The sequence below is a fragment of the Labeo rohita genome, chromosome 3 (genome assembly GCF_022985175.1).
Source record: "Labeo rohita strain BAU-BD-2019 chromosome 3, IGBB_LRoh.1.0, whole genome shotgun sequence".
NCBI lineage: Eukaryota > Metazoa > Chordata > Actinopteri > Cypriniformes > Cyprinidae > Labeo > Labeo rohita.
The window spans coordinates 19,853,508-19,875,715 of NC_066871.1; the positions used below are offsets into that span (position 1 = coordinate 19,853,508).

The 22,208-nt window shown below is 35.9% G+C and overlaps 1 protein-coding gene across 1 annotated transcript in view; it reads left to right on the forward strand.

Annotated features, from left to right (window-relative positions):
- kcnh6a (potassium voltage-gated channel, subfamily H (eag-related), member 6a) overlaps nucleotides 1-20,521 on the forward strand; it is a 45,212-nt gene extending 24,691 nt beyond the window's left edge. Inside the window, 11 exon segments of the mRNA XM_051099359.1 lie at nucleotides 9,204-9,629; nucleotides 10,043-10,460; nucleotides 11,029-11,228; nucleotides 12,006-12,089; nucleotides 12,091-12,259; nucleotides 13,901-14,094; nucleotides 14,217-14,313; nucleotides 14,390-14,683; nucleotides 17,380-17,563; nucleotides 17,652-17,850; nucleotides 19,442-20,521. Coding sequence (XP_050955316.1) covers nucleotides 9,204-9,629; nucleotides 10,043-10,460; nucleotides 11,029-11,228; nucleotides 12,006-12,089; nucleotides 12,091-12,259; nucleotides 13,901-14,094; nucleotides 14,217-14,313; nucleotides 14,390-14,683; nucleotides 17,380-17,563; nucleotides 17,652-17,850; nucleotides 19,442-19,726 — 2,550 coding nt within the window. The 3' untranslated portion in view covers nucleotides 19,727-20,521.
- Nucleotides 20,522-22,208: the final 1,687 nt, after the last annotated feature.

Consider the following 22,208-nt stretch of genomic DNA (forward strand, 5'->3'; position numbering starts at 1 on the left):
TGCTGTTTACACTGTGTGTAAATAGTGGTAGATACTGTTTGCACCATAAAGAGCAACACACAGCATCATGTTTGTGTTAGGAGCAAATGCCCATAGATGCTGTTCAGTACATAGAAATAAAGTGCTTTTTAACTAAAAGTTAAATGTCTGAGCAGTGGTGAGCAGAATTTGTAAAAATCAGTGACTGTTTACTCTTAAAGGCATAGTTTACCCTAAAATTAAAATTCTGTCTTTAAAGGAGAAGTCCACTTCCAAAACAAAAATTTACAGATAATGTACTCACCCCCTTGTCATCCAAGATGCTCATGTCTTTCTTTCTTCAGTCGTAAAGAAATTATGTTTTTTGAAGAAAACATTTCAGCATTTTCCTCCATATAATGGACTGGTATGGGGCTCAGATTTTGAATTTCCAAAAAGCAGTTTAAATGCGGCTTCAAACGATCCCAAATGCGGTTGTAAACGATCCCAGCGGAGAAAGAAGGGTCTTATCTAGTGAAACGTTATTTTTATTTTCATAAAAATAATACAATTTATATACTTTTTAATCTCAAAACCTTGTCTTGTCTTACTCTGCCTGGACTGTTTTTGTTTTCTGGTTCATGACAGTTAGGGTATGTCGAAAAACTCCCATCTCATGTTCTCCCTCAACTTCAAAATCGTCTTATATCGCTGTTTTACCTTTTTTGTTAAGGGTATTTGATCTTCTTTGAATTTTTTACTTTGGAAAGACTGTGTCAGTACTTCTGCATTTTTGAAGTCTATTATTATAAGTCTATTATACCAGTCTATTATATGGAGAAAAATTCTGAAATGTTTTCCTCAAAAAACATAATTTCTTTACGACTGAAGAAAGAAAGACATTAACATCTTGGATGACAAGGGGGTGAGTACATTATATGTGAATCTTTGTTTCGGAAGTGAACTTCTCCTTTAATTACTCACCCTCATGTCGTTCCAAACCTGTAACACCTTTGTTCATCTTCAGAACACAAATTAAGATATTTTTGATAAAATCCATGAGCTTTATGTCCTGCATAGACAGCAATGCAACTGACACGTTCAAGGTTCAGAAAGGTAAGAACATCGTTAAAATAGTCCATGTGACATCAGTGGTTCAACTGTAATATAATATCGCTTCGAAAGCTTTTGGATTTCATCAAAAATATCTTTATTTGTGTTCTGAAGATGAACAAAGGTCTTACAGGTTTAGAACAACATGAGGGTGAGTAATTAATGACAGACATTTCCCTTTATTGGTGACTACAGTCTCTCTGGAATACTTGATTCTGATTGGTCGTTTGTGGTATTCTTCAGTTAAATGTTGCTGAATATCCGAGAAACCTGTACATAACAGATGAACAAGTAAAATAAAGTAATTATACCTCAGATGAATAGTCTGTGCTGTTATATTTATTTGGTAGGAAGCCATGTATAAAGCAGGATAGTGTACAGGCAGACACAGACAAATAGCGTCAGGCTTCTGATAACCATGTTGGGGTTTATTTTCAGTAATGACCATCCATTATCTCTTACATGCATCTGCTTGTTGTTAGAGACCTGCATCGCTGTAATCTGTACGTCTTCCTTGCTTTGAGAGCTAGAACACGTTTTGAACCTATTCTATGTTCAAGAGCACAGGACTCAGTTCCTTTGTCATTTTAATCAGTATAGATTAATATAAAAAGTTGTAGATCTATACTCAGTCATCTGTTCAGGTTGTGAGAGAATCGGCCCTCACAGACAGCTTTTCACAAAAATAAATAAATAAACATAATTACAGAAAAAGGTGCAGGCTGAAGCCTTGCTTATTATGACTACCCTGTATACATAATTAACTGATGAACGACACTTTTGACTAAATTTGATAAAACAAGATAAACAAAGGTACATAAAACATTCCCCAAAATGTACATACAAAATTCCAAACATACATGATAACAGAAATACACATTCCAACTATTACTTCAATATTGTAACTAATAAATTCACAGTTGATTAATACTAAATCATATAATTATTTATCACCTTGTATTTATACTTTTTCTTAAATTTGCAAAGTGAGTTACAGAGTTTTAATTCCTTATCCCATGTATTCCATAGATTTACCCCTATTACAGATATACACCTATTTTTTACATTCGTTTTTGCCCTTACTTTTTTAAACATATACATACCTCTTAGATTATACTGACTTTCTCTTATTTTGAACAAAACTGTAAAACTGTGTAGGATACAACTTTTCAGTTGCACTACATTACAATTGTAGATACTATGCAGAGCAATTGTACCATTTATAAAGGTTGGCATACTGGTTGGAAACAAATTAGCTTGCTATTGCTACATTTAAAGTCTTCTTTTTGGTGATTCTGGAATATATTTCTGATATATTTTCTTTGAAACGTTTATTCACTGGCCTGTTTGAACTCATTGCACATTGCATGTTATTATAGCAAGTATTACAATTTTGAATTAGCTTTTATTTTTATATTTTCTGTTTTCATTTTAGTTTAAAAAAATTGTTGGTTTTATTTCCTGTCTTAGTAAATTTTTAAAATATAAATATAAATAAATACAATTTTAAAATATATATATTAGATGTGGTTAAATCAGATTTTATTTTAACTTTTGTAAATTAACAAAAACCATTCTTAGTAGTTTTAGTTAACAATAACAACACTGATTGCACTTTTGCACATTTTCACTATTCTAGTCTAAAAAATAATTTAAAAAAATGTATTGTTGATAGACCTTTGTCTATTGTGGATTTTGAACATTTCTAATGTTTTCTTGCTGTTTGCACCTGTGGATGGACCTTGTTTGAACACAACAATTCTTTCTACAGTGGTGGCCAAAATTATTATAACACTAGTGTTTTCATCAGCTTATGGTTTTAAGTCAATTATTTCTATCTTTTGCTGTAGTTTGTCAGTATCAGTTTACATTTCCAAACATTCATTTTGCAATTAATTGTAATAATAAGAAGAACTGTGGCATCGTCTCCAAGATGCTTCAGGAAGCCTACGTGCAAAGCTACAGTTCTGTTAAAAGTTTTAGGCACTTGTGTAAAAATGCTGTAAAATGAGGATGCTTTCAAAAATAATGTAATAGATAGATTTTCTTTATCAGTGAACTCCTATTCACTAAATTAAAGCAACATTTGGTGTGACAATCCTTTGCGTGTAAAACCGATTTTGCCCTTAGGCTCGTTTGCACATAGTTTTTCAGGTAGCTTTGCAAGTAGGTCTCTTGAAGCATCTTGGGAGACGTTGCCACAGTTCTTCTGGATGTAGTCTGTCTCAGTTTGTTCTGTTTCTTCATGCCGTTCCAGACAGACTGGATGATGGTGATATCAGACCTCTGTGTGGAGCACAGGCTTTTGTCAGACTCCTTGTGCAAACAAAAATCTCACTGGATTACAATTAATGGCAAAATGAATGTTTGGAAATGTAAACTAAAAAATTCTACTGACACAATACAGCAAAATATAGAAATAACTGACTTAAATCCATTTAGCTGGTGAAAATACTAGTGTTCTAATAATTCTGGCCACCACTGCATATCACCATATTGATTTAGACAGGCAAGGTCAGCAGTAATGACCTTTGCCAACTAATCAGTGTGGAGCCTCTTTCAGCCGTTTTAGGTCTCATTTGGTTTGACCTGTTGCAAATGTTCCACACCCTCTCTCACCACTCCCTGTCGATTTCCTTTTTCTCTGTAAATCGGTGCATTTAGGCAGTTTAGCCTGTTTGTTCAGCAATCCAGCTTGTTGTTCTCTTGGATTCAGAAAACTAGCATCATCCACCTATCCTGTACTGCTTTCTTTCTTTACTTTAGACCCGGTGTGTTTGTATAGTATGTTTATGGTAAAGATGACTGCGATGAAGTGTCTGTTTTTAGGTAGAGACTGTGGAGTTTCTTCAGTTTTTCTGTGGATGTTGTGAGTCCGCATGACACCTTGGAGAACATGGACAAGGAGCCTCTCATTGTCGTACCGGTCAGTACAGACTGCAGTTTATGCAGGATGCACATTAATGTTGTATTCAGATATATTTCATAAATATGTACATTTGCGATGTTATAGAGGTGTTTTCTCACTTAATTGCATATGAAATGGCTTGTAGACAGAAATGTTTATTATAACAAATTTCTGATGTCAGCAAATAATTGGTAAGTGGTTGCAGGTAAATTACATTTAGATTTAAAACCATTCAAAGCTGTTATTTACTTCAATTAAGACATTCATCTGCTTAAAAAAGGCAATTCTGAGCCCTGAAGTGCTAAAGAAAAGTAAAAGCCATGATTTACATTCATACAATCTAAAAAATAAAACAAATGCATGTCTTATCTCATCGCTTGACAGTCAAACTACATAAGCTGTGATTTGCATTAGGTCGTCATGTGTTCTGAAATTTGTATAGAAGAAAAAGAAAGGAAGCCTGAAAAGCAAGCAATTCTGTCTGCATACTTGTTTATCAGAACAGAACTTGCAGTACTAGGTTTGAGATTTTATTATTATTTTAAATTATCTTTGAATACCGTGGCTATTGTTATAGTCATTTATTGCTCTTTACAGGCTAGCTTACAAAACAGTTTTTTTCCATCCCGAAAGAACTCTTTCAGATCGACCAACTTTTTCCACATGAGTGATGTTCAAGCGATCAACTTGTAGTTTCCATGGCAGCCAGTGGTTGCCATGGTCGTCTGTGTGAGCAGTAATCACGGGCTGCTAATGGTGTATTAAAGGAGTGATTTTCTTTTGGGGAAAAGCTCTAGCAGAAAATAGGTCTCAGTGTGAAATAAGTTCAGCGTAAGCATATATAGCCCACTGCTTGCTGCATACTTGTTGACATAATGTGTTAGACATAAAAAATACTTGTTGCAAATTGTCTTTTATTTTGGTTCAGTTTATTTGATCATCCTTTTTTTTTGTTTCTTTGGCATCTATGGTTCCATTGAAGAACCTTCAACATACTTAGAATCTTTCCATTAAACAAAAGGTTCTTCAAATTATAAAAGGATTAGTTCACTTCCAGATTAAAAATTTCCTTATGTTTATCATCCAAGATATTCATGTCTTTCTTTCATTAATTGATATTAAATTTAGGTTTTTGAAGAAAACATTCCAGCATTTTTCTCCATATAGTGGACTTCAGTGGTGGCCAATGGGTTGAAGGTCCAAATTGCTGTTTCAGTGCAGCTTCAAATGGCTCTACACAATCCCAGCCAAGGAATAAGGGTCTTATCTAGCAAAACAATCTGTCATTTTCCTAAAAAAATATAAAAATGTATATACTTTTTAACCACAAATGCTCGTCTTGCACTAGCTCGACTTCACGCATTACATAGTCACGTTAGAAAGGGCGACCCAGTGTTTACCAAGCAAGCGTTTAAAGAAACAAAATGTAAAACAACGTTGTTGAATAATTTTGAAGTTGGAAGAGAAAATGAGACTTTTTTTTGCCCTACCCTACCTTTTTGAATCAAAGTACTTTGGTACAAAGTGCAAAGAACTAAACGCCCGTCTTTTCCAACGTGACTATGTGATGTGTGAAGCCGAGCTAGTGCATTTTTTAGAAAATGACCAATTGGTTTGCTAGATAACACCGGCTGGGATCATGTAGAGCCCCTTAAAGCTGCATTGAAACTGCAATTTGGACCTTCAACCCATGATCCCCATTGAAGTCTGCTATATGGAGAAAAATCCTGGGATGTTTTCCTCAAAAACCTTAATTTCTTTCAAATGAAGAAAGAAAGACATGAACATCTTGGATGACATGGGAGTAAATTAACAGGAAATTTTAATTCTGGAAGTAAACTAATCCTTTAACATGTTTTTCACTCTGAGAAAAAGTGGTTCTTTTAAGAACTGTTCACTGAAAGGTTCTTCTATGGCTTTGCTACGAAAACCCCCTTTTGGATCCATTGTTTTTAAGAGCCGTGGCCAGTGATTGATCTTTGATCAGAGTAGAGGGAGATAATGGAAAGCTATAGTGACATGAAAGAGGAGGTGTATGGATGAACTGATCCAGACCCCACTGTACCACCTCTCGGTAACACAATACAAACTCTAGCTATTAATATCTGAGAGCGTGTGAATTCAAAGTTGACGGTGAATGTTAAAGGTTGGATGTCAATAACATCAAACATCTTAGTTTTTTCGTGTCTTTTAACCAAACACCATGACGTCAAACCAGTGCCATAGGCACCATGTTAACGACCAATGATTTAAAGGTACACTAACTCTGATCAAAATTTATATAATGAGAGAGTACACCATGAATCCATCTTCCAGACTGTGTTTTTGTCTTATCCTGAATCACTATGATACGCCTATAAGTGTTTATATTCAGACTATTGTAAATCTGTTGGGACGACAACTGCACTGGAGTGGCCCAGTACCTGTGTGACTCGTCATATCCATAAACAGAGAGAAGCTCCTGTGGGACACATGCAGTTTTGTTTATTAGCCACAAGGTCACCAAAAGTTGCATATAATACTTTAAATTTTCCCTCTGTTCCTCACACAAAACTGTTGTGTGACCTAAGAAGCACACAAGTCAAATGGTCTACTATTAATATATATTCATTGTGCATTCAGTTGATTCTCCTTTTGTGATTTGTGACTGAAAAACATCATATAGGTTTGGAACATTTTAAGGGAGAATAAATAATGTCAGACTCTTTAAATTTTTGTTCTTTTTCCTGTTTATTTCTGTTATTTTCCCTATAGAATTGCATTTGCACCACTTCAAGCAGTGTGGTCGATTAACAGAGACAGACCCCCTGTGGCGCGTTTCTTCAGGCCGTGCCCTTTAAAATTTGATCTGGTCTGTAGGACGTGGCTGCTGCCCTTCCTTTTAATAATGTCACATGTCAGGAGGAAGAGGGGACTAAAATATTGAAGAGCAAAGCATAAAAGATGGAACAGATGTCTGCATTTCACACTGTCTGTACATCTCTAAAGCTTGTGCAGGTTGAATTGGGATATGACAATACAGTTCAGAGCATTGAGTGAAATGTCTGTTTAAAATGCCATCGAGATATCATCTAGTGTGCATTGTGTGTGTTTGTTTGGATCTATTGAGGTGTTATCTGACAGTTTGCACTGTCACTCATAGATTTTGTAGGCTTGTTTGTGTTATTGCATTTTTTGGGGACTCAAGCACTGTGCTGAATCATTGTGTTGACAACACTATTTATGTTTCCAAAACGTTGCGAATTCATTTGCGAGTAAAGCACTGTTTCCATCCTGTGTGTTTAAGAGAATAAAATCGTTACTTCCTGGGAAACTGGCGTAAACTTTTAAAGTGATCGTTCACCTAAAAATGAAAATTGTCCCATGATTTACTCACCCTCAAGCTATCCTAGGTGAATATGACTTTCTTCTTTCAGATGAATACAATTGGAGTTATATAAAAAAATGTCCGGCTCTCCCAAGCTTTGCAATGGCAGCGAATGGCTGTTGAGATTTTGAAGTCCAATAAAGTGCATCCATACATCATAAAAATGCTCCACACAGCTCCGGGGGGTTAATAAAGGCTTCTGAAGTGAATCGTGTTTGTGTAAGAAAAATATCTATATTCAAAACTTTTTCAAAGCGTTCACAAGAGAGTGGCGTTCCAGTGGATGACGTAGCTTAAGCTCCGGTGAGAATATGCTAGTTTCGTGAGAACCAAGATTTGTTTACATCAAAGGAAAACTCCTTTTTGCTTATATCGAAATCCTCTAACATTTTTCTTTACAAGTCCGTGTCCTCACACTGGTTAGTTCAGTTATCCAATCACAAGGTCTTTTGAGGCAAAGTCACATGAGTTTTTTCAAAGAATTTATTCAGTAATTGTGTTTCCATCATTGTTTATGTGCATGTCTTGTTATTGTAAAAAAAAAATGTTAAACTCAACAGAGCGCATAAGTTTTTTATGCACATCGTGGCTCTTCCATCCAGCATTTTCATGTGATAACCCAACATTTGCATAAAAATGTGTGAATGGATACATAGCTATTGTCACTAATTGAATGTTTTAAAAACCTTTCACATAAAATCAGCCACTTGCAGATCATCTACTATCATATAGTATAATTAAATAATATATATAATTAATTAAAAAATATATATATATATTTTTTTTTTCAGTTTACATTTTTGTAAGTTTTTAGTTAGTGATTTTAGTGCTTAAACTTCAGCAGCATTTCTAATTTTCTGTCTAATGTTTACTTTTTATTTCAGATTTAAGTTAACAAAAACATTTTTATTAGCTTTAATTTTTGTTGTCCAGATAGTGTAGTTATTATATCTGCCAGCAAAACAGTCAACAAACTGTCCATGTTCTCTTTGACCCCTTGCAAATATCAAATTTCAATTAAAAACACCCCTTGACATCGTCTGATCGTGTGGTTTCTTAAAGGGGTCATTGGATGCCCATTCTCAATAAGTTGATATGATTCTTTAGGGTCTTAATGAAAAGTCTGTAACATACTTTGTTTAAAATCTCTCAGTGGTCATGTAAAACAACACCCTTTTTACCTTAGCAAAACAGCTCTGTTCACAGCTGTTTCGGTACATGTCCCTTTAAATGCTAATGAGCACTGCTCACCCCACCCCTCTCCTCTGTGGGGTGACGAGCAATTCTCAGAGAGACTGTAAACTTTAGCCGCATTAAGCCACAGAACTTGCTAACTAGCACATTATTAGGAAAGGCGATTTGCAAAGATTCGTAAAAAACCTTATACTCACTTCTTCTGTAGGTGAAGCTGGATCATGAGTGATTTGCGCAAACATAGACGCATTTAGGCAGATCAGGGACACATTCCCTTCAAAAACAAAAGTAATCCTCTGCAACTATGTCCATTATTACATCCAACAACAAAACACCTCAGTTGCTTAGGAGACATTCTTGTCTTCCCCTGCTCCGGCGTCAAAATAATGGCAGACTGTTTACAGCTCACTCAGGGCAGGTCGAAGGTAAAACGCCAATCAACAATCGTGGGATCACGTCACTACATCACTACATGAATCTGCCAAGAATCTCAAAACAGACTGATCTGAGAAAGTGATTATTATTGGGGATACAATTTTTTTTTATCATTATAGGCTGGATGTGTACACACACTGCCAACACAAATTTATGTTCAAACAATATGTAAAAGTGAATTTAGCATCCGATGACCCCTTTAACCTCTCTCTTTCATTCATTGCTCAGGTACTGTCACTTGGGGCAGATGTGCTTCCTGAGTACAAGCTTCAAGCTCCACGCATCCACAAGTGGACCATCCTCCACTACAGCCCGTTCAAGGCAGTATGGGATTGGATTATCCTCCTCCTGGTGCTATACACAGCTGTCTTCACGCCCTACTCGGCCGCCTTCCTCCTCAACGAGCAGGAGGACGAGAGGAGGCGTACCTGTGGCTACACCTGCAACCCCCTCAACGTAGTGGACCTGGTGGTGGATGTCATGTTCATAATCGACATCCTCATCAATTTCAGGACCACGTATGTCAATCACAACGACGAGGTGGTCAGCAACCCCACTCGCATCGCTCAGCACTACTTCAAGGGCTGGTTCCTCATAGACATTGTGGCTGCGATTCCCTTCGACCTGCTCATTTTCAGATCAGGTTCAGATGAGGTGAGAGTTGTGACATGCTCACTGGGCAGTATGTTAATCAATAATTTATTTCAAATGCACAGCTAGAACAGAGCTTACAGTTGTTAAACTTTCTAATTTTAGAGAAAACACTCTGACTAGTCAATGAATCAGCTGGAATATTAATCTCAGTGTAATAATGTTGATTGTGTTTGTTATTCTGAATGTTCTGTTGACCTGTATTTAGTGCTATATTGATAATGTATGCTGTAAAAGTGAAGGTCACTTCTACAGAATAGGGTTGGAACATATAATATTATCGTATAACGGTTCTTACTGTTTAAGCAGTTAAGCAATTCGTATAAGTATGTGCTTTTGTGTGCCAGTCATGCAGATAAAATAAAATTAGGAATGACTTTGCAAACTAGTTAATCCTCTCAAACTCATCCTTCCAGCCTCAAACCACCACTCTGATTGGTCTTCTGAAGACTGCGCGGCTGCTGCGATTGGTGCGAGTAGCGAGGAAGCTGGACCGTTACTCTGAGTATGGCGCGGCAGTGCTCTTCCTCCTCATGTGCACCTTTGCCCTCATCGCTCACTGGCTGGCATGCATCTGGTATGCCATTGGCAACGTGGAGCGTACCAGCTCTGCTCGGATTGGAGGCATGAAGATCGGCTGGCTGGACAACCTGGCTGACCAGATTGGCAAACGCTACAATGACAGCGATTCCTTCTCTGGCCCCTCCATCAAGGATAAATACGTAACTGCACTGTATTTCACCTTCAGTAGTTTGACCAGTGTGGGATTTGGAAACGTCTCTCCTAACACCAACCCTGAGAAGATTTTTTCCATTTGTGTCATGCTCATTGGCTGTAAGTGCACTACATTCATTATCTATATTAGGCATGACAACTAAGGCTTCAGTAGGAATTTTCAACAACTTAAACATTAACATATACTTTACCGTACAAAGGTTTGGGGTCAGTATAATTATTTTGATTGCAAAATGGATTGAGAGATTGGCTTAAGTTAAGTAAAAATATTTTTTTATTTATTTATTAATTTGTGAAGTTTTTTGAGCTAACATTGACTTAAGTTTTTTTTTTTTAATAGAAATTATTACACCAAGAGCACATTAAATTAAGGAGTAAACTCCTTTAATATTTCAAAATATTAAAGATATTTTTCCGTTTCCGTTTCGTTTTCAAAATATTTTTCCGTTTCAAATAAATGCTATTTTTACTGTATGTTGATTGAATATATGCAGCCTTGGTGAGCGTAAGAGACTTCTTTTAAAAACATTTTTAAAAATCTTACTGACCCCAGTCTTTCAAATGACAGTGTGTATATTATAAATAAATTTATTTAAAAAGAAATCTTTTGTTTGCACCATGCTCTTCTTGGGTGATGATTATCTTTGTTGTTCTTCTTTCTTTCTAGCCCTGATGTATGCCAGTATCTTTGGCAATGTGTCAGCTATAATTCAGAGACTGTATTCAGGCACAGCTCGCTATCACACTCAGATGCTACGTGTGAAAGAGTTCATCAGATTTCATCAGATCCCAGGAGGCCTTCGACAACGACTAGAAGAGTACTTCCAGCACGCCTGGTCCTACACTAACGGCATTGACATGAACGCTGTGAGTTACACACACACATGCATAAACTTCAAATATCCCTGAAGTATTACATGAATATACACCTTGTCTGTGCCAATAGTCTTGTGGTTAGTATGCTGACATATAGCACAACTGTGTTTGCGGCGACCCGAACACACGGGTCTCTGCCTGGTGCTTTCCTGTCATCTCTCTACTGTCCTGTCCATTTTTTAGTGATAGTTTTTCCCTTGTTTGTCCTGAACAGTTAAACTGCCTGCTGTTCTTCAGAAAAATTCTTCAGATCCCACAAATTCTTTGGTTTTTCAGCATTTTTGTGTATTTGAACCCTTTCCAACAATGACTGTATGATTTTGAGATCCATCTTTTCACACTGAGGACAACTGAGGGACTCATATGCAACTATTACAGAAGGTTCAAACACTCACTGATGCTTCAGAAGGAAAAACAATGCATTAAAAGAGCCAGAGGTGAAAACTTTTTGAATGTGAAGTTCAGGGTAAATCTAACTTATTTTGTCTTCTGGGAAACATGTAAGTAGCTTCTGTAGCTTCTAAAGGGCAGTACTAAATGATAAAAAATATGATATTTAGGCAAGAAAAATGTATACAATCTGTTCAAAAGTTCACACCCCTGCCTCTAAAAGCATAAGTGTATGTAAACTTTTGACCTCAACTGTACTTTCATACAGTGCACTATGTAATGTTCAAGTTAAGGCGAGAGGGTTTCCAGACACCCATATGTGTTATAAAGCTCCCATAAGAATAAACCTTTTTTTTTTTGTCCTGTGTCTTGTTACAGGTGTTGAAGGGTTTTCCGGAGTGTCTGCAGGCTGACATCTGTCTGCATTTGAACCGCAGTCTGCTGCAGAACTGTAAGGCATTCCGGGGGAGCGAGCAAGGGCTGTCTGCGGGCCCTGGCCATGCGTTTTAAGACCACCCATGCCCCACCTGGTGACACTCTGGTTCATAATGGAGATGTTTTAACCGCACTTTATTTCATCTCCCGCGGCTCCATAGAGATCCTCAGAGAGGATGTGGTCGTGGCCATTTTAGGTTTGACTACTTTCTAGTTTTGTCTGTTTTATTTATTTATTTTTGTTTCCCCACCTTTAATTGCTGCCTCAACTTTAGTAAATGCAAAAAGATTTTACTTGTGATTTGTGACCCTAGACCACGAAACCAGTCATAAGTAGCATGGGTATATTTGTAGCAATAGCCAAAAATACATTGTATGGGTCAAAATGATCGATTTTTCTTTTATGCCAAAAATCATATAGATATTAAGTAAAGATCATATTCCATTAAGATATTTTCTACATTTGCTACTGTAAATATATCAAAACTTAATTTTTGATTAGTAATATTCATTGCTAAGAACTTCATTTGGACAACTTAAAGGGCGATTTTCTCAAAATTTTGAATTTTTTGCACCAGCAGATTCCAGATTTTCAAATAGTTGTATCTCGGCCAAATATTGTCCCATCCTAACAATTATTTATTCAGCTTTCAGATGATGTATAAATCTTAATTTTAAAAAACTGACCTATATGACATTTGAGCTCAATACTTCACATTTATTGTTTTGTTCAGAAAGCTGACATAACTGTTTCTTACTTTTTAGTCTCTGTTCATTCATTTGTTTCAGCTTACACTACTTTTTAAACATTTAAGGGTCGGTAGGATTTTTTGGGAACAATTTACAATAAGGTTCCATTAGTTAATGTTAGTTAATGTGTTAACTAAATGCTGAAATTAACATTAACTAAGATTAATAAATGCTGTACAACTGTTTATTCTTAGTTCATTTTAACTAAAGTAGTTAACTAATGTTAACTAATGAACCTTATTGTAAGTGTTACCAGTTTTTAACGTATTTGAAAGAATTTCTTATACTCAGCAAGACTGCATTTATTTGACCAAAAATACAGTAAATCAGTAATATTGTTATATATTATTGTAACTGAAACCGGAACTATTGTCTATTTTAAATGTAATTTATAAAATGTAATTTATCAGTATCACACAATTCTTCAGAAATCATTTTAATATGCTATATTATATATGTTATATGTTATATATTTATATTTATAATATTATATATGCTTATATTTAATATTTAATATGCTATCATTTTGGTGCTCAAGAAACATTTCTTACTATTATGAATGTTAAAAACAGCTGTGCTGCTTAACATTTTTGTGGAAAACTTTTTTTGTTTGATCCTTTGTTTTTTCCAAAGTTAAAAAGAACAGCATTTATTTTAAATAGAAATTATCTGTAGAATTATAAAGGTCTTCATTGTCACTTTTAATCAGTTTAATGCATCCTTGCTGAATAAAAGTATTCATAATTTCTTTTTAAAAATGTACTGACCCCGAATATTCAAATGGTAGTGTATATATTCCATTAAAATAACAAACAAATTGCCTTATAAAAGTTAAAACAAAGTTTAAAAGGATTGTGTTGTAGAGGATCATTTCTCAAGTCCATGCCACTGCTCCTGAATGTTTTCTAGGATGGTCCATCCTGTCAGTTTTATAGTGCCCCTTAGTGGTTGAACTCTTTGGAATGTTTGTATTATAACTCAGCATCACATGAAGCCTATTTCTCAACCAAATGTGATGCTATTCTTTCTATATTTCTCTTCTCTTCTAATTATTCCAACTCCTGTCTCTCTTTCTGTTTCCACTGTAGGTAAGAATGATATTTTTGGGGAGCCCATCAGTCTATATGCCAGGCCGGGGAAATCAAATGCGGACGTGAGGGCTCTGACATACTGTGACCTGCACAAGATCCTCAGAGACGACCTGCTGGAAGTGCTAGACATGTACCCTGATTTCTCCGACAGCTTCTGGAGTAACCTAGAGATCACATTCAACCTTCGAGATGTAAGCCACTCAAACTCGCACAGTACAGAAGATTGCGTGTTTTAGACGAGACCAAGTTATTATCCATGTTTCTGTACATGTTTTCTGTAATTCTGTGAGTTACTGAAGCTTGTGTGTATCAGGCAGACAGAATCATGCATGCAACCCCAAGCGAGGACTCAGAATGTGGGTACCGTCGACCCAGACATCGGAGGAACCCCTTACAGCGAAATCGACCTGGTAAGAGTGCCCATCTAGTATGATATTGCTACAGAAATATACTCTTCTGATCTCTTTTCTCTCTTGCATCACTCAGATGGGATGGACCGAGATGGGATGGACACATACCCAGTTCAGTCCTGTTCGCCTGTGGGGAACCACCGGGGGGCAATACCGCTCTCACACTGGGATGAGTTATGCAGCAATACCAGTGCTGCTTCCTTGTCCAGTGAGGAGGACATGAAACCCCTGGTATCTCGCCGAGGGCAAATGTACTCGCCAGGGACAGAGATGCAAGAATACTCCCCTTCTGCAGTCAGCCTCATGCCCCTTGGAAACAGCACAGCTTCTGCCATGGGAGGACCACCGGGAGGGACACATCCGTACACAGGTAGTAGGATTAGGTTTGCTGCTTCCTGAACCATAGTTTAATATAAATTAAATATCCGGTGAGTGGCGCTAAAAAGTTATTGCTCAGTCACGTTTGAAAATATCATACCACCCATAGATATATATAGGTAGATGCCCCCTGTTAGCTGCTATACGTAAGCCATCCGCCATATTGGAACGGTCCGTGAACACTTAAAAGTAAGTTGCCTGTGACTAAGATGTTAGCTAACACAACATTAGAAAAACCCTGTAATAATCATATTAAAAACACAAACCAACACATTCTTACAAATGAAAGTTCATCCAGTTTCTTTAGGAATTATGCAACCAGAGGCTGTGCAGTGTTGTGGCATTTTGCAAAACTCATTGATTTTTATTACAAGCGATGGCACATTAACCGTTCCAACATGGTGGGCACGTTGATGTGTCTGGAGCGGCCGAATGTGGCATCTACCTGTATACCTATGATAAATCCAGCTCTAAACTCAAACAATGGTGTTAAAGGCACAATATGTACATTTTCGCCACTGGAGGGCGCATATTCAAAACATACAAAGAAATAAAGGTGTAGTTTGATGATGATTGAGCGTGGAATCTTGGGAGTTGTCGCTTTCATCCCCACAGCCGATGTAATCCAACAGGAAGAAATCATGTTCATGGATGAGCTAATGTATCTATTAACGTCACTGTAGCATAAAGCAGGGTGGGGCTGAATGTCGTGGAAGCGAAACTAGGATGTTGAAACAATTGTTAATGAGAGACGAGTGCGACACATGGTTCGAAAACAGCGGAGCTTTTATTATGCCACAGTCAACCACTTCTGCTCTTTCCGGTCATGTGTATGTGGAGTAAAGCAGTGCTGTTTTATCATACTAGATACATTTGAGTGTTTTTAAAGTTCTATAATAATGCTACTCTATGTGTTCATCACCTGACTTATAAAACGTATAACATATTAGGGCTGTCAACGATTATTTTGGTAATCAAGTAATCTGTCAATTATTCTGACAACTAATTGAGTAATCAGATAATTACAAAATATTTTTTGTAGTAATAAAAATAGACTTAAGTGAACAATAGCCTTCAAAATGACTTAAAATACATATATAATAGCAATGAGGTAATAATAATCAGTTCAAATAAAGGATTAAAAGCAAGTAATCATGGTTTTATTGAACAAAACTGTTAAAATACATACTATAAACAATAGTACTGATGTACATTATGCATTATAACAAATGCCTGCAGAGGGCGCCAACAGCCTGACGACTGTTTTTACATTTTACTGCACAATCTAATCCGTGTTTAATATTGACTCAACAGCATTTAATTCAAATGTCCACTTAATCTTTAATATTTGGCCATTTCTTTTTTATAGAAAACCTACAGCCATTGTAATTTCTTGAATATGTGGACATCAGAACATGTAAACTCAGAGTGAGGGTTTAAACTTTTATTTTGAAATCATGATGAAGTTAGCATGTTTAGAAAGATAGTGATGTATTCTCCTGTATTTGCATAGGTTTATAAATGATTTACCTTACAAATCAGATGAAATAGTGCACGTTGTGTTCCCAGACGGATGTTATAATAAACCAAAACTCACAACAACATGCAGAGATGCACACATGTAAATGATAACAGTTGGTTCTGAGATGCATGTACGTAACCTATTCGCATGTAAATCATTAAAATGCATATATTAAACCTGCATTGCATATATTTGTTTAACTGAATAGCAGCGTTTGTGAATTCTTAAAAGCATTACGCTTAAATGCGCCACTTTCGGTATTTTGCAGATTACTCGACACGGGCAAAATGCAGTCGAGGATTTTTAAAAAACGGAATACTCAAATAGAATCTAGGAATCATTGCAGCCCTATAACATATTAAAGTGTCTTTGGTGATTCCATGTTTTCTACAAAATAAAATAGAAAATCGAGGGTGTATGACGTCATTGTCAGGCGACATAATGACAAGGAACGAGACACTAGTTAAAATTGCTTATTTCTCTCAATTTAAACATTCTTGGAAACATTCGGGATTATAGCAGCAAAATATATAACACTGTTCTAGGGGTTTTTGGATATTTTAATTAAAAAATCGTACATATTGTGCTTTTAAAGAAAGAATACTGTGCCAATTCACCTTATTTTTACACAGCTCCACATTGCAATTGCAGTGTTGTATCAGGTGTGTTAATGAGCAAGTTTACTATGTCAGAAAAGCCATACGTATGGAGCTGGGTATGTGATGCGAATGTTAAATCATGCACTATAAGTTGTTTACAGCTGATATCATAATATTGTGCAAGAAACCATGTGAAATAAATTCACCTTCATCAATTTAAATTCTGCCCCTTAATCATATTTTGTGTGAAAACGAATAAAGATGGTTGGTGTTTTACTGCCATGAGTGTTCATTCAACTGGAACAGCAGCAAATTGAATGTATAGGTATGTTTATGGAGTTTTGCAGAAATGTAGGTAGAGGCAGGATTTTTCAGTGAGCCTAGGTTGCATAATATGTCATGACAAACATGTGAAGGAAGGACGTTTAAGTGGATTAAATGACTGAAACAATCTGGCATACGTCACCAAGTGACGTGTTTGTGTTAATAATCATTTTAGTCTTGTCTATCCTTAACTTGTCTATTACTCTGTATCTTTCTGTTCCTCTTCACTCTTCATCCACACAGCGACTCCTCTGAACGTGGCGGGGTTATATGGCTATTTGCCCGACCGCAGGGCCAGTCAGTACTCAGAGAGTCAAAGACGTTCCTCTGCAGTGCAGGCCTGCTACCACCATCACAGCGCCTGTGTCGAGGACAGACCGAGTCAACTGCAGGCGCGTCTGGAGCTGCTGCAGTCGCAGCTCAACAGGTCTGATATCCAGAGGAAAAAACAAGCTTTTAATGGCAAAGTCTACATTTGCCTTACATCTTCACTCTTTCTCTCTCTCTCTCTAAAGACTGGAGACCAGGATGACAGCTGATATAAATGTGATCCTGCAGCTGCTGCAGAGGCAGATGGCGCCTGTACCCCCTGCCTACAGCGCTGTTTCCCCAGAACCGCTGGCCCACCCTGCTCATCCCACCAGCCTGTACACCACAGCAACGCACAGCACCATGCCATCTTTACAGATCAATGACAGTTCATCACCTGGTAAGGTAGGTTGTCATGCGAGCAAAGAGAGAAGAAGGGTGTGATGATTCTGCACATTTCCTAGATGAACAGTAGATGTGTAATACCAGAAGCAGTATAAAGAGGACAAAACAGACCACTCGTATAATATAGAAATATGCTAGCTGTATTTACATGTCTTTTTGATGTTCAGATAAATATATGAAAATACACTTTCAAAGGGAACTAAGCAGGCTAAGACAATCATTGCTATGAACGCATGATGTTGTTTTTCCAGATAAAAAAAAATAACTTTTATATTGTCATTTGTACTAAAGTTAAAAGAAAATTATTAAATATACATATATTATTAAACTAAATTATAAACATAAAGGGTAATTTGATTAACTTTTGATTTCTATATTAAATATTTCTATTCTATTCTATTCTATTCTATTCTATTGTCTGTTTGCAAATATTTGGGCATATACAAATGTTTGGGCTTTTAACAGAAAATAAGAGTCACATTTATGAATCATGATTTTTGATTCTTTTGTCTAAAGCAAAAAAAAAAAAAAAACCATGAGAAACCTGAAGGGTAAAATAATTAAAAAATAAAAACTTTTATTTTATTTTATTTTATTTTTATTTTATTTTATTTTGTTATATTTATTTTTTCTATTTTATTTTATATTACATTTATACTATGTTATATTTTATTTTATTTTTTATTTTTATTATATTTTATATTTTGTATTTTATTTTTTTTTATTTAAATTAAATTATTTTATATTATATTTATACTAGGTGTTATAATATTTTTATATTTTATTTGTTATTGTATTTTATACAAAATATTTTATTTTATATTTTGTTCTTTTTATATTTTATATATACTATATGTTATATTTTTTATATTACATTACATTCATGCTATTTATATTTTGTATTTTATTCTTATATTATATTTTTATATTTTTTGTATTTTATTTTTATATTGTATTTTATACACAATTTATTTTATTTTATATTAGGTTTTATATTGTTTATATTTTATTTTTAATATTATATTTTATTTTATTCTTATATTATATTGTTAGATTTTATTTTGTTTTATTTTTTATATTTTGTTTTATATTTTATTTTCTTGTATTTTATTCTTTTATTATATTTTTATATTTTATCCCTATATTTTATTTAATATTTTATGGTAGATTTTTTATTTTACATTTTATTGTTTGTATTTTATTTTATACATTTTTGTTGTTGTTGTTTTATATTATATTTTATTGTATATATATTATATTATATTAAATTATATGTTTTTATATATTATTTTTTACGTTTTATTTTATTTTGGAAAACCCCACTAAGAACACCCCTCAGTTTTGTAGAGAATTTTTTGGGGGAGATTTCAGATTTTCATGTTTAAGTAAATAGGAGCTGTATTTGCATGACCAGTGTTACCAAGACGGCGGCGAGTAAACTGACATTGATAATATAGTGATTGCCGCCACCTAAGATACTTGTCAGTTCAGCTGATCTCTGTGCTCTCAGTTGTGTTATGAGCTGGCTAGATGAATCTTTGTAGTGTGCATGGTTAATGTCTGCATTGAACCGGACCCATTTCATCCACAGAGCCCTGATTTGGACAGCTTCAAAGAGAAGTCCCCAGACTCCTTGTCCAGTGGGATCCATCTAACCGTCGCCTCCAATGACACCATGTCCATGTCCCCAGAGACAGAGCTGGCTGTGCCCACAGGACTGAATCCTCCCGGAGAGCCTCATCTACAGCCCCCGGGACTGCTGTGTAGAAGCATGCGCTTCCCATCGCTCCCAGACAGCCTGGAGAGTCCGAGCACGCTGGAGGGATCACCGGAAATCCAGAGGCACGTGTCCGATCCAGTCTTACCTGGAAGCTAGAGGCCAAAAACAGACTACTGTCCCTTCTAAGACATATACGGTTTCCCTTTTCAAACAGCTCAATATTGCACTTCTGCAATAAAATGTATTAATGTTACTCATTAGTTCAAAGGGTGCCCAGTAGAGAAAAATGGTGACTGTAGTTTTCTCTAAGTCTCTGAGGTGTTTTGTCTCATATCCCTTCTCATTCAGAGCAGGAATTCTTCCGCTGACGCGAGAGTATTTGGTAACACTCGAATTTTGTGTTATCGAATATGAAGAGGGCAATAAAGCGGGCAATAAAGACAAGATCAAAGAGTCAAAGAGAGATACTACATTATGAGCACCTGCCACCATCATGTAATAATTGTACATTTTTGTCTGTCTGTTTGAGATTTGTCATTACATACTAAACCTCATCTTGTCTTCTAACGTCAACTGAGATTCAAAGGTCGAATCCTCTGAGGAAATGACACATATACCTGGGCTTTCAATTGCGTGTGTGTACTGATATTCTTTTCAATGTATACATTTTCTAATTATATACTATTATAAATATATTTATATATATATATTTTGTGTCAGGTTAGGTGTTTGACCCATTACTGACTGGCACAAAAAATGAAGCTTTGTATATTTGGATTCATAGTAACCAAATAGGCATGCATTCAGGGTTATGAAATGATATTTCTCACTGAAGTGGTTATTTTAACTGCTGATGGGTGGTGTGACTGCGTGTGTGTATGTCTGCGTGTGTTATGACTTACGTGTGATCTTTAGGAAATGTGATCACTGAATTCGAGAAATTTGAGAAAACTATTCAGTCTTGGAGGATTTTCTTTTGAATTCCTGATGTTCTGATGGGAGAAAGCGAAGGACTGTTTTTTGTAAATCACTTTTTGAGATGAAATCAGTGTAAAGTTTGTTTTACCTCTGCAGTGTAAGCAGATGAATGTATGTAAAATGATTGGAAACCTTTATTGGATTGTGAAGGTTTCCAAAAGCACACAATTATTATTATTTTTTAGATTAAATGTTATTTATAAAGGATTACTAATATTGCACCGGGTTCAAGGTGTCACTATTACTGGTTTCTTCATTTTTTAGTTTTACTTGGGGTTGCACTGATATTTAGACATATATTTAGTTCACCCTAAAATGTATACTCACCCGGGTAATGTATACTCACTGTCTTGTCATTTCCTATTAGACCTTTGTTCATCCTCAGAACACAAATTAAGATTTTTTAAATGAAATACAAGAACTTTCTGACCCTGCATAGACAACAACACAACTGACACGTTCAAGACCCAGAAAGGTAGTAAGAACATTGTTAAATTAAAGCTGTTCAGGCCAAGACTTTGATCAAACATATTAAGTTTGGTGCTTGGCATGTTTTAGTTAGTGTAAAACATAACATATCCTGTTGCCAACAGGTGGCGCTATGATTATAACTGAATATTGGCCTTTAGGTGTCTTCAGGCCAGGACTCTTACCAAACGTGAAGTCTAGTGCAAATTGGACATTACATGTTTAAGGTAGTGTAAAACAAGTCATTTCCGGTGGCAAGCAGGTGGTGCTATGATTATAACAGAATATTGGCCTTTAAATGTGTTTAGGACTCTTATCATGTGAAGTTTGGGGCAGATTGGACATTGTCTGGCTGAACACCTTCTGTTCCCATGGCCAAACATCGAAGTTTGTCAGGCCGCCATGGACAAAATGGCCAAAAAGCACAGTAAGCTTAAGTACATTGTAGACCCATTGAAACCAATGGAGCTCCGATCACCTTAAGCTTACGATGCTTTTAGGAAACGCAGCCCTGGACAGGACTCTTATCAAACGTGAATTCTGGTGCAGATTGGACATTGTATGTCTGAATTATAACAATTTCCTCTTTCATGGCGAAACATCAAAGTTTGTCAGGAATGGACAAGCCCTTCAGCGAAAGATCTTAGCAATTTTAGGTTGATCTGTTTAAATCTCTAGGAGGAGTTCGTTTAAAGGAGTAGTTCACGTCCAGCACAAAAATTTACAGATAATGTACTCACCTCCTTGTCATCCAAGATGTTCATGCCTTTCTTCAGTCGTGAAGAAATTATGTTTTTTGAGGAAAACATTTCAGGATTTCTCTCCATATAGTGGACTTAAGTGGTGCCCGTGAGTTTGAACTTCCAAAATGCAGTTTCAGTGCAGCTTCAAAGGGCTCTAAATGATCTCAGCCGAGGAAGAAGGGTCATATCTAACAAAATGATCAGTTATTTTATAAAAAAAATTTAAAGTTATATCCTTTTTAACCTTAAATGCTCGTCTCATCTAGCTCGGCGTGAACCGTTTTGTCCAGTTCAACATACAGGTATGTGGAAAAACTCCCATCTCATTTTCAGTTTACAAAGTGAACATGCAAAGAAGATCAAACACCCTTTACAAAAAAAGGTAAAACAGCGACGTAGGACGATTGAAGTTGGAGGAGAAAATGAGATGGGAGTTTTTGGACAAAACA